The 12,136-nt window shown below is 38.5% G+C and overlaps 1 protein-coding gene across 19 annotated transcripts in view; it reads right to left on the bottom strand.

Moving 5' to 3' along the window:
* picalma (phosphatidylinositol binding clathrin assembly protein a) overlaps window positions 1-12,136 on the bottom strand; it is a 128,469-nt gene that overhangs the window by 92,244 nt on the left and 24,089 nt on the right. For all 19 annotated transcript variants that reach the window (XM_059646577.1, XM_059646567.1, XM_059646571.1 and 16 more), the window contains one exon: window positions 209-351. In XM_059646577.1, the coding sequence (XP_059502560.1) occupies window positions 209-351 (143 nt within the window). The remainder of the gene's footprint in view (window positions 1-208; window positions 352-12,136) is intronic.

Below are 12,136 nucleotides of genomic sequence, written 5' to 3'. Positions count from 1 at the left end.
GATAAGAGAAATATTTCAGAAAGGTCATTTTCAGAACAATGATTGATACCTTATTTTACTCAAAGCCAAAAAAAGCCTGGGTTTTGCACAATTAATCCTTATTTAAAAAGCTTAACTTTAAACCTTCTTAGAAAGGGGCAATGAAACAGAAATATTTCATTTCATTCACCTTTCACAACCAATGATCTAAATTTTTTTTGACACTTACCTCATTTCCATAAACCATCATTTGATGAGTTGTGATGAGAGACTTGAATACCACCACCCAGCTACTATTTGTAGTTCTTTCAAAAAGGCTATCTGCCAGCTGAGGTATGTTTACATTCATCTCATTTGTACACTGAATGAGATCTGCAAAAAAAAAGGCACATATAGCAATTAATGAATTGTGTCAAGCTGAAAACAAAATTTTGTAACAATCTATCCTTATACTTTCCATTCAAATGGATTTTTAGCAGACTTGGTTCATATTTTTACAAGATGATGTCGTATTATGTATTAATCTACATCATCAGTCCTGAAATGTATGGTAATTTCAAACTTCAAGTTTAGAACTCTTAGGTTTCAGTTATGCTGAAAAACAAGTTGGTGCAATTTTTGGTAAAGAACATGACTTCAATTGCTATCCATAAGCACATGGTCAATGCAGAAACCAACATTTAACACAGGAAGGAATTTCTAATTCACCACAAAGATTTTTAATGACTCAATGAGGCATGCTCCCGTATGGATTTTCCTAACACTTAGCACAATCACCTAAAATAGCTGACTGTTGCTCCTTTTCAAACACGTACTGTAGATCTACAACTATAAAAAGATGCCAAATTCTAAACTACAGGAGTTTTAGCTTGAAAACCAATAACATACAACTATACAGAGGAACCAATGCAGTTTCTACAGAAATAGAACAGAAAAACCGATAAATCGAAACAGTACATTAAAATGCAGAGCATAGGGACCCAAGAAAGGTACTGTTAAGCAAACTAACAATTATGTCTCTGGAATGTTGATCCAGGACCCAGGTTAAAGCCTGTAGTCACCACTGCAGATCAATTAAACCCTAATATAATGATGGACCATGTGCTCATGATCGTAAAAGGTGACCAGCCATCCTTACCTTATCCAGCCTACATCTGACTCCAAAACTAATTTAGGTAACTCTGAACTGTCTGAATTCACCTAATAGGCTGTACAGTTATATCAAATTAATACAAAGACTAAACAAAGGAATAAAACCAGACAACTTAACCTAATCACCAGAACTGATCGTGCTAACTCTTGGCAAAGTCTAGGTCTTTCATCCTAAGATGTGCCAAAACATGGTATTTTTTGCCAAAACTTGGAGCACCATCTTGCAGATTAGTCAAGCATCAGCTTGGCATAGTCATACAAACAAAACTGTAGCTGGGACAGCCAGAGAGCGGGAAATAGCTATTGTCCTAGATACTACCACTTTTACTATGCATATCCTGACGCACCTAACTGCAGTGGTGCAGTTAGGAAGAAATTGCTCTGAGAGTTCTCAAAATTGACTCTGGACCCCAATACCCATTAGGTGAAACACGGGCGAGAAACCTCCTTTTGACTGCCACATAGTGCCTCCCTCTCAAGTGATGACTGTGACCTCAATCTACTTGCTGCAGACACATCATGATTATCACCAGGAGCAACCACACAATAACTGCAGAAATGAAATCCCACCTTTACATTGTGTACATCCTCTATTAAAAGATATACTACTGCTTTACAAAATGATGTATACGACAAACAGATCCAACCACCCAAAACTTGGCATCTGCAAGGGATTGTAAGTCATCACCAGCACTGTATTCAACCACAAGCTAAAAACTTCCAGCCCCAGCATATTCCCCACTATACCACTGCCCCAGGTCACAAGACCAACCCTGACTTAACCAAGGGTACAGATGGGCAGACCAGGAGCAACATCAGGCGTACCTGAAAACGAGGTGTTAACCAGAATAAAATACAACACAGGAGGCTCTGCATGCCAAAACATTAAGCAGTGTACAATAGACAAGGTAAGCAATCCCATAACCGACAGGTCAGATACAAGCTCTGCACTCCTGCCACATCCTGTCATAGTGGTGGAATTAAAACAGCTAAACAGCAGGTGGAGGGTCCATAAAAAGTGAGGTGATGGCCTCGTGGTATTATTGAGAGACTGTTAAACCAGAGACCCAGGTCATGTTCTGGGGATCCAAGTTCGAATATCAAGGCAGATGGTGGAATTTGAATTCAAAGACAAAAATCCAGAATTAACAGTCCAATGATAACCATGAATTCATTTTCTGTTGACAAAACCCATCTGGTTCACTAATGCCCTTTAGGGAAGGAAACTGCCATCCTTACCTGGTCTGGCTGACATGTAACTCCAGACCTACAACAATGCGGTTCAATCTTAACTGTCATCTGGGCAATTAGGGATGGGGATGGAGACGCTCTAATCCTGTGAATGAATTTAACAAAGTACCAACTGTCAACGCTGGGAGGGCACAGCACATCAGTGAAAAGGGGAAGGCAACAGCATCCATCTTCAACCAGAAGTGCCAAGGAGATGATCCATTTTAATCTTCTCCCAAGATCCTCAGCATCACAGATGCTAGTTTTCAAATCAATTTGATTTACTCAGAATGATAAACAAACTGTGGCATTCAATGCCTTCAACTAAGGCTACAAATTTTGACAATATTTGAGCAACAATACTGAAGGCTCATGCTCCAGAACTAACTACACCCCTAGCTTGGCTGTTCCAGTACAGATGCAATATTGGTTATCTACCCAGCGATGTGAAAACTTTCCAGTTCAGTCCTGTACACAAAACAAGGCAAATCCAACCTAGCCCAATTACCAAATTCTCAGTCTCAAATCATTAGCAAAAAGATAGCATGGTCAATGTTATCAAGTGATACTTGCATACAAATAACCTGTGCACTGATACATAGATGGGTTCTTTTAGCACCACTCAACTCCTTACATCATTACAGCCTTAGTTTAAACGTGGACAAAAGAGGTGAACTCCAAAAAACAAAGACAATTGAGATTGTCCTGAACATTAAGGCAGCATTTGGCCAAATGAGACATCCAGGAACACTCCCTAGAAGAAAAGTCTCCACTGGTCGAGTGGAGACTACCACAAAAAGGAAGATGGTTGCAATTGTTGGAGGTCAGTCATCTCAGCTCCAGGATATCCACGTGTGGGTTCAAGGTAGCGCACTTAGCCTAACCATCTTCAGCCTCATCAAAATGACCTTTTCCCTCATTAATGAATATTCCTGATTCAGACCTAATGATTGCACAATTTCAGCAGCATTTACAACTGATGTAATTTACCTATTGTTTACAGTACCTTCACCACTGGCACAGTGGCAGCACAATGCTCATTCTACAGCAAGCATCACAGAAATTCACCAAGACTTCTTTGACAGCATCTGCCAAACTCATGCCCTCTCCCATCTAGGGCAGTGGGTAGGAGGTTATGATACTATGACTTTAAGAGATGCAGATTTTCTTTTTTCATCTTTTAAAAAAAAGGACAAGATGTTGAGACAGAGGTACCGAATGGTCCACTCCAAACCAATAAAATGAACAGCTTGAGGCCTTTAAAAACAAACTTAGGTTGCAACAATAGAAGCAGCATGAAGGGGTGAGATCAAGCACCCACAGAATCAGGATTTTAGTTTAACTTTCAGTAGCTGCTGGGGTTTGGAAGCTTCTATACATCTCTTCCTGCTGCAGCAAATGCTTCAGTTTTCTCTCTTTCACAACACACACACACTTAGTTTTCTTTAGGTTCTTTTCTCCTAGGCTGGAGCATTGCATGTGAAATAATCTATTTTCCTAAATGTGCATTTGCCAAAGGGCGCAATTATGGGACGTTACTATATTTAACTACTAAATAGCAACTCTTTCAATATCTGTTATTCTGCTAAGTTTCCCATTGGATTAGGTTATTCCAATTCTTCATTCTTAAGTTTGTATTTTAATTATCATCTAAGAATAAAGTGTGTTTTGCTTCAAGCCTGGTAGTTTGACCAGTTCAATTACAGCTGGAACACAATACCTTACACTTACCCTTTTTAAAACAAAAAGGAAATGTTGTTTCTAGGTTAGCATCTAAATGTATTTTGAGACAGTGTTGGTCTGGTCTTTAACAGGCACAAAGACAATTAGGCTGCCACAACTAATTCGAACAGTTCACTTCTATTGTATTATGCATATTAAAGAAAAACTTTGGGTAAAATCAGAGAACAAAAAAGTTGGAAAACAATGTAAAGTTTGTTTGCAATTAATGAAGTCAGACTTGTATGAAAATTAATAGCATTGACATGACCTATATGTACAGATCTCCTCTAACACATCCCAAACTTTCTTCAGACTCTAGCCTCGAATGTACCACTTTTGCCCTACCTTTCGTACACTAAATCTCCTTTTCATCCTTAAGCTCTTGCACTTACTTAGAGCCCACTTCAAAGGCCACATTACTGACAAAGCTCAACATTAACCCACCAAGTCCCAGTGTATAGAGCAGTTAACATCACCAAACTCCTGTATCATCGTGACTCAACTTGGAGTTGGAGAGGCATGCCAGTCAGCTGCACGGAATCAGCATTGAAAGGTGGCCAACACTTGGAACAGATTATTTGAGGAGATTCAACATTTACAAAGAAAAGGCAAAAAAGGTGGTTAGCTACGGAAATAAGAGCTGGGGTCAGCACATTCAACTGAGACGAATCTACAACAGAGCAGCAAGCAGACTTTATGGACCAAATGGCTTATGAAGATACCAGGAGTAGATTGACTGGGGTTCATTAGGTAAATATATCCCAAAAAAAAAGGTGTTACAGTATTTTAAATGGCTGGTATTTAAGACATTTTACAATTTGCAAGTGCTGCAAAGGTTCACCGGACTAATTCTTGGCATGGCACAATTCTCCTAGGGCAGATTGAGGAAACTGGTTCTATATTCTCTAAGTGTTCAAAAGACAAAGAGGCAAGTTAAAGTAAGTGCACAAAATTCTTAAGATACACAAAGCAGATGCGTAAAGGGCATTTCCTATACTGGCGGGGCAACCAGAACCAAAGGGCAAACAGTTTCCAAATAAAAGTCAAGCCGTTTGGGACTGAGTTAAGGAATTTCATCAGAGTGCAGTGAATCTTGGGAATTTTCTGCCCACACCTCTAGCTAAACTGATTCAGTACAGATTCATGGGTATTCAAAGAAAAATGACAAATTATCCAGGGTTTCAGTTAAAAACCTAAACCAATGATTGTAATAATGAAAGGATTTAATTAGGCAAGAGCGTTTCTATCAACATCCAAGTAATGGAGTTATCCAAATTCTTTAAAGTGGCTCTAGCCTCAATGATTTTCTCAAAAGCAGAATTAACACTTGGTCAAAAGACTTAAGCCATTAGAGCTTTAAAGTCACAATTCATAACAACCGTAAGAGACCAAGCCTTTTGACTGGCATCCTTTTGCTCACATTATCGATATTACAATGAAGCTGAAAATTATGAAAGTGCCTGATTTTACACAGTACTTGTTCATCCAAATAACCATCTCTCAAGTATCCAAATCGACATCTTGTTTATTGATAAAAAGACTCCTTAAGTGCTGGAATTAAACATCAGCAACACATCAATTTCCACAATCTGTTAGACCTGGATCCATAGTAAAATTGTTGCCTATAAGTTAATTGGATTTGAATTCAACACTCCAAAGAAATGAGAACATAATTCAAATGCACACACAAGTAACTGCTGAGACAGTACAAAACAAATTGTCGAGGTGAGATATTAAACATCTGCTCTGTCTATTATCAAGGATCTCACAGCACTCTCTGAAGAACAAAAGGAAGTCTCCTTGACATTCTCATCAATATTTATGTTTCAAGATGATGCAATCATCCAGTCATTTATAATCATAGAAATCACACAATTCAGAAAAAACCCTTGCTTGGCCTATCAAGTATGCACTAACAAAGAAAAATTCCTCTGAATCTACATGAAGCCCATTTTCCAATATAAGGCCCATGGCTTTGAGTTATGACATTCTACATGCTTATCCAAGTAGTTTTTAAATTGACGTTTCCTGCCTCAACTACCATTCTAGACTCCCATCACACTCTGGATTAAAAAAAAATCTCTGGTTTCTTCTAAGCCTCTTATTTTTCACATAGAATTGAATAGAATGTAGAATCTATTCTATATGAAAGATAAGAGGTTTAGAACAAACCAGAGGTTTTTTTTAAATCCCAGTGATGGGAGTCTAGAATGGTAGTTGAGGCAGGAAACGTCAATTTAAAAACTACTTGGATAAGCAGGTGGAATGCTTGTCTTTCCATTAAAATTATGCTCGCTTGTTAGATATTTTCTCATTAACTTCTTCAGTAGCGTTATGACACACTTCTGGAGCAGATAGGGTTTGAACCCGGGCTTCAGAACCCACAGATAGAGACACTCCCAGCACTACAAAAGCCCTGTGGCCTTTCAAAGCAGAACCAGTGCTTCCCCCATCCACTCTGTCCATGCCCTTCATAACCTTCTATACCTCTCAGCCTTCTTGGCCCTAAAGAAAACAATCCAAACTTAGCTAGCCTCTGCTCAAAACCAAACTGCTCCATCCAGGCAAACCTCTGGTGCGTCTGCTGTACACCTGCTCCAGTGCAATTTCGCCATTCCTATAGTGTGGTGAACAGACTGCACAGTATTCCAGCTGTAGCCTAACCAAAGTCCTGTGTAGCTATAACATAACCTGCGTTCTCTTGTAATCTATGCCTCGCTTCAAAAGGCAAATGTCCTATATGCACCAACTACCATATTAACTGATCTTGCTGCCTTCAGGGAGCTGTGGATGAGCACCCAATATCTCTCTGCTCCTTGGCTTCCTAATGTCCTGCCACTGAGTATTGTGGTTGGTTGGGTCGCTGAGCTGGTTCACTGTTCTGCAGACGTTTCATTACACTGCTGGGTCAAATCATCAGTGCAGCCTCTGATGAAGCGCTGTTGCGTTTTCCTGCCTGTTATTTAAAATTCTGGAGTCCAGTGAGCTGGATTACCTCACTTCTGGTTTTCCTTTGCAGTAGACAGTGTATACAGAGTCTAACTCTATAATGTTTCTTAATAGCTTTCTGAGTGGAGAACTAGGCCTTTAGGAATTCCCATGCTGGTCTCTGCTTCGCCAGTCCCAGGATCCTGGTGCTGTCCCAGTTGAATTGATGATTTTCCTTATCCATGTGGATGGAGATGAGTGAGTATTGGTCATGTCTTTTTGTTGCCTGTTGATGTATACTCTCGTGGTTCACTCATTGGTGATTTTCCTTATCCATGTGGATGGAGGCGAGTGAACCACAAGGGTACACAAACAAACATCAACAGGCAACAAAAAGACACGAGCAATACTTACTTACCTTCATCCACATGGAAATAGAAAAATCACCAATTCGACTAGGACAGTTTAAGTAGAGGCACGCATGGAATTCCTAGAGGCCTGGCTCTCCAGGATGAAAGGCAATAAACACAGAACTCGACCTCATATACACTCCACTGTGAAGGAACACCTGAAGGTAATCTAGCTCAAATGGACACCAGAGTTTAAACAACAGGCAGGAAAACACAACAGTAATTCATCGGAGGTTGTCGTGATGTTATTCAGCAGGGTAACGAAACATCAGTGGAAAAGTGAGCTAGCTCAGCGGGCCAACCAACCACAACATCCATTACCCGAGCTACAAATCTACTCTAAAACATTACAGATTCATTGAATACTCCTGCCTTGTTAACTTCTCACAAAATGCATTGCCTCATAATTAGCGTTAAATGTCATCTGCCATTGATCAGCCCACCTGACCAATTCATCTACAACCTTGCATAACCCAGGACCTTCTTCCTCATTATTAATCACCCAGTCAATCTTCATGTTATCCGCAAACTTATGTATCATTTATTTCATTGCTAACTATAGGTCTGTGTGTCAATTGGTTGCAATGCTTCCTGCCTCAGAACAAAGAATACAGTTCAGTGAGATGGTTTCCTTGGTGTAAAATGTTTTAGACAGGCTCGAGTCCTGAAAAGTTGCTAGATAAATACAAGGTCTTTCCTTCTAATATTTAAGAACTTAGAAAATACATTTTGGAATTCATTAGGTCAGGACAGCACACAGTGATCTGTTTCTGTCTTACACAGAACTGATGTAGATTTGATTGGGGTCACGTCATTTTAACTGATTAGGTACACGATCAATTCTCACCGCTGTTGATCTTCTGCTTTACATGGTTGAAGCTCCCACACCATCTATTATCCTTGTTGGTGGACTGATCTTGTTCATTTTGCTCCCTATCAATTCAATGTGGAGCACATCCAAAAAAGCTTCTCTTCCCACTCCTGTGCCATCACTTTGGAAATGTCCAGAGTGATCCTTAATCATCTCTTTCTCATCCATATACCATCCATTAGCAACATTATCCACAAAGCTAACTCCAGAATGCATGCTGAAGCCTGGTCTCATTGCCTCTATCCCATTAAACTATACATTCAACATTCAATCCTGCTTGCAACTAAACTCCCAAAAAGACAACCAAAGGTTTCCCTCATCCAATTTCAAGTCAATATTCCTTTTTTACCATTCATTGATGGGATAAAGGCATCACCAAGTAGGCCAAAATTTATTACCCAACTCAATTAGCCCTGATAAAAAGGTGGTGAGCTCCCTTCGTAAACATAATCCTTGAGTGTAGGAACATCCACACTACTGTTAAGAAGGGAGTATCAGCATTTTCACAACAATATTGAACAGTTGGTCATGCTTGAATAAAAGCAAAAAAAGACTGCAGATGCTGGAAATCTGGAATAAACACAGAACGCTGGAGAAATACAGCGGTTCTTTGCCAAGAGAGGCGGAGTTAACATTGCAAGTCTGGCATGTATCTTCTTCAGATCATTAACACATTTGCCCTCCACAGATGCTGCCGGACCTGCTGAATTTCTCCAGCATTCCATATTTGTTTCAATTAGTCATAACGATCTGCACATTTGAGTAAGACTAATGGTACATTTTAAGAAGAATGTTAGGTGGTTGAGTGCAGATGAAATTCAGAGGCCAAATCCACCCAGGTCTCCACTTGATCAGTTGAGGCATTAGAGTAAATTATAATACTATAAATTCAACAAGCCTAGATACTGGACGTGCTCATACAAACAAAAAAAATTCAATCTCATGCAAAAAGTCAGCTTCTTGACTGTTGCTCAAAAAAATAATTTTCTGCTGTTTTGCAGTCACAGGAAAAAAAATAGACTCTTGACTGACATTCAACCTCGACTGCTTGATTTTAATGCCGAAGACTCTAAATGAGCCAAAAATATTTTTTTGAAAAAAGGGAAAGTACTGACCCAAAATGGTTGCCTCATCACTTGACTAAGCTCGAGCCAAACTCGGAAAACTGTCAGTAAAAGGGATTTGTCAAAGCTGAAATTAACATTACTTTTAAAAAGCAAAGCATGGGAAAAAAAAACTTAGATCTGCATCTCCCAGATGACTGACACTCTTCTAGAAGTTACACACTGGGATAAAAGTCAACTGTAAAACATCCAGTTTCAAAGAAAATTACAGACACTGCAATCCAAAAAGACAGAGAATTGCAGACAAAAAGCTTGTGAATGCAAGGCAGACAGCAAGAAAGGAAATTTAATTGATAATAATAAGCCTGAAGTGAATCTTAACCTCAAATCAAAATGAATCTTAACCTCAGTGCCTAGAATGATCTATAACATTTGCTCTTGAAGGCACTGTAAAGTATGTAGCTCACATTCAGCTGAGTGGAAAAGCAGAATGGGTTAACTAGTATTTGCAAATTTATATTATCATGTACCAAGAAGTGAGAAAACAGTATTCCTGAATTCAAAGCCAATGCAGGTGATGTACAAGATTACCTAAAAATACATGATTTAGTTCTCAGCCAAGTGAATATTTCAGAATCAGCCACTTAAATGAGACAATAAATCCCATCGTTTTGTCATGTGACAAGAATAATGCTCGTCAATTGGCTAGCATTGGAAATAGTGGAAACACAATGACCATGAAACAACATTGGTGAAAAAATTTCCTTAATAAAATTGACTCACCATGCAACGACATTGGGCATAGTAATTCTAAATTATAAAGGCAGATGGTCTAACATTAATGTGCTGTTCAAGAAAAATGCTCAGGAAGTTTCTGAAAGGTACGTCATCCACGATCATCTCAAAGACTGGACGGATGAGACATTTCCAAGAAATGGAACAAAGAATTATTGGAGACCAAGAGGACTAGCCAAAGGAAATAAAACTTTTGCTCATATGAAATATGCGCAAATCCTACCTTGATCGTAAAGTCTGTAATAGGAGATTGATCAAAATGGCAGGTATTTCTGACAGGTTTAAGCACATTATTCAGACCTTGGCTGTGTATAAATAAGCCTTTCAAGGATAGCATCAAAAAGATGTCAAATAATTAGATATTACAAAGTGCAAAAAGCATTTCACTCAAAGCAGATATATGCAAGCAGCTTCACAAGCAACATTATTCCAGTGGGTCACAAGTAAATTGCGTGAACTTGATCTCAATACTATCAAGGAGCTAGTTAGTTCTAGAATGTGAAAAGTCAAATGCACTCCCTTGTATTGAGGACATATTGAAATAGTGTCAAACTTACAGTACTACAAACCATGTTGTTATACAACTGGATAATCGGGAAACATTGCTTCGTAATTCAGCGAGTAACCAAAAGTGATTTCAAAGGATTGCAATATAAAGTTTTGCCATTGTTTCATTGCATATATTTATGCCATATTGGATTAAATGTATGCAACTTATAATGCTAAAACGATGAATTATTTTTGTTTCACTTCATTCCATTTCAAGGATCTGTATGAACTCCAATCAAGAATGTGTGACAATCGCTTCAAACCATGATCAAGCTGATCCCATAACTTCTGGCCTCAAAAGACTGGTTTCAAAAATTCAAACATTTACATCCACACAAGCAAGTTATTTTGTCAATGCTTTAGTTTTGGGATAATTCAGTATAATGTTAAAGATTTGGGAGTTACAATACAGCACTAAGCATCTGCAAACATTTTGATTAAAATGATTCTCTTCAAAAGTGAAAATTCCAGACTTATAAGATAGTAGTCTAATGGCTGCAAATACTTAAAAGTAAATTTCCACAATCCAATAAGCTTATTTTAAATTAGTTCATGGCTATCATGAATCTCAACGCACAAGAAAATTTTCCTTTCCGATTCAAATATTCTCCTCTTTACATCAGATTCCTTTAAATCATGGTTAGGCTTAGTTAGAAATGTACACATGCCACTCATGCACCAGAAAAATGTGAGTGCAACGTATCTCAAAGACTTGTCCATGATATGACAACCAACAAAGATGAACTCACCAGAAACTGAAGACTGACGACTGGCAGCCCACTTATAACACCATCTGCAATGCTGTCTCTTATCCATTTCTCGTCATCCTACGCATGATATCAGTGGTACTGTTGTACTCTTCTGTGTAAGAATTCTGCCTCTTGAAACTGGTCTGCCTGAACTGGCTGATCTCATCTTGGCCTTAGCTCCACTTTTCAGCCTGCTCTGCACAACCCTTGAAACTGTTACTAATTAAAAATCTACCTACTTGTTCAATTCAATGTCCCAGCATCCACCACCATCTTGGTGAGTCCATTCCAGAGATAATAAGACTGCAAGTAAAAACCACTGAAATCCAACTATTATAATGGAGCACAAAAGCCAAGGGGCAAAGATAAGCCTTAAAAAAAAATTCAGTTACTGTAGCTTGTAGAAATGTGTCATCAGGAAGATTGAAACTGTAACACTTTCAGCAGGATGCTACCTTGTATGAGCAAATATAAAAAAGAAGACACATTTGAACAAATAAGACATTTGAACAAATAAGACATTTGAACAAATAAGACATTTGAACAAATAAGACATTTGAACAAATAAGACATTTGAACAAATAAGACATTTGAACAAATAAGACATTTGAACAAATAAGACATTTGAACAAATAAGACATTTGAACAAATAAGACATTTGAACAAATAAGACATTTGAACAAATAA

Source organism: Stegostoma tigrinum, chromosome 6, assembly GCF_030684315.1.
Source record: "Stegostoma tigrinum isolate sSteTig4 chromosome 6, sSteTig4.hap1, whole genome shotgun sequence".
Lineage (NCBI taxonomy): Eukaryota > Metazoa > Chordata > Chondrichthyes > Orectolobiformes > Stegostomatidae > Stegostoma > Stegostoma tigrinum.
The sequence above is the reverse complement of the archived record's forward strand: the minus strand, read 5'-3'. Positions and strand labels throughout refer to the sequence as shown.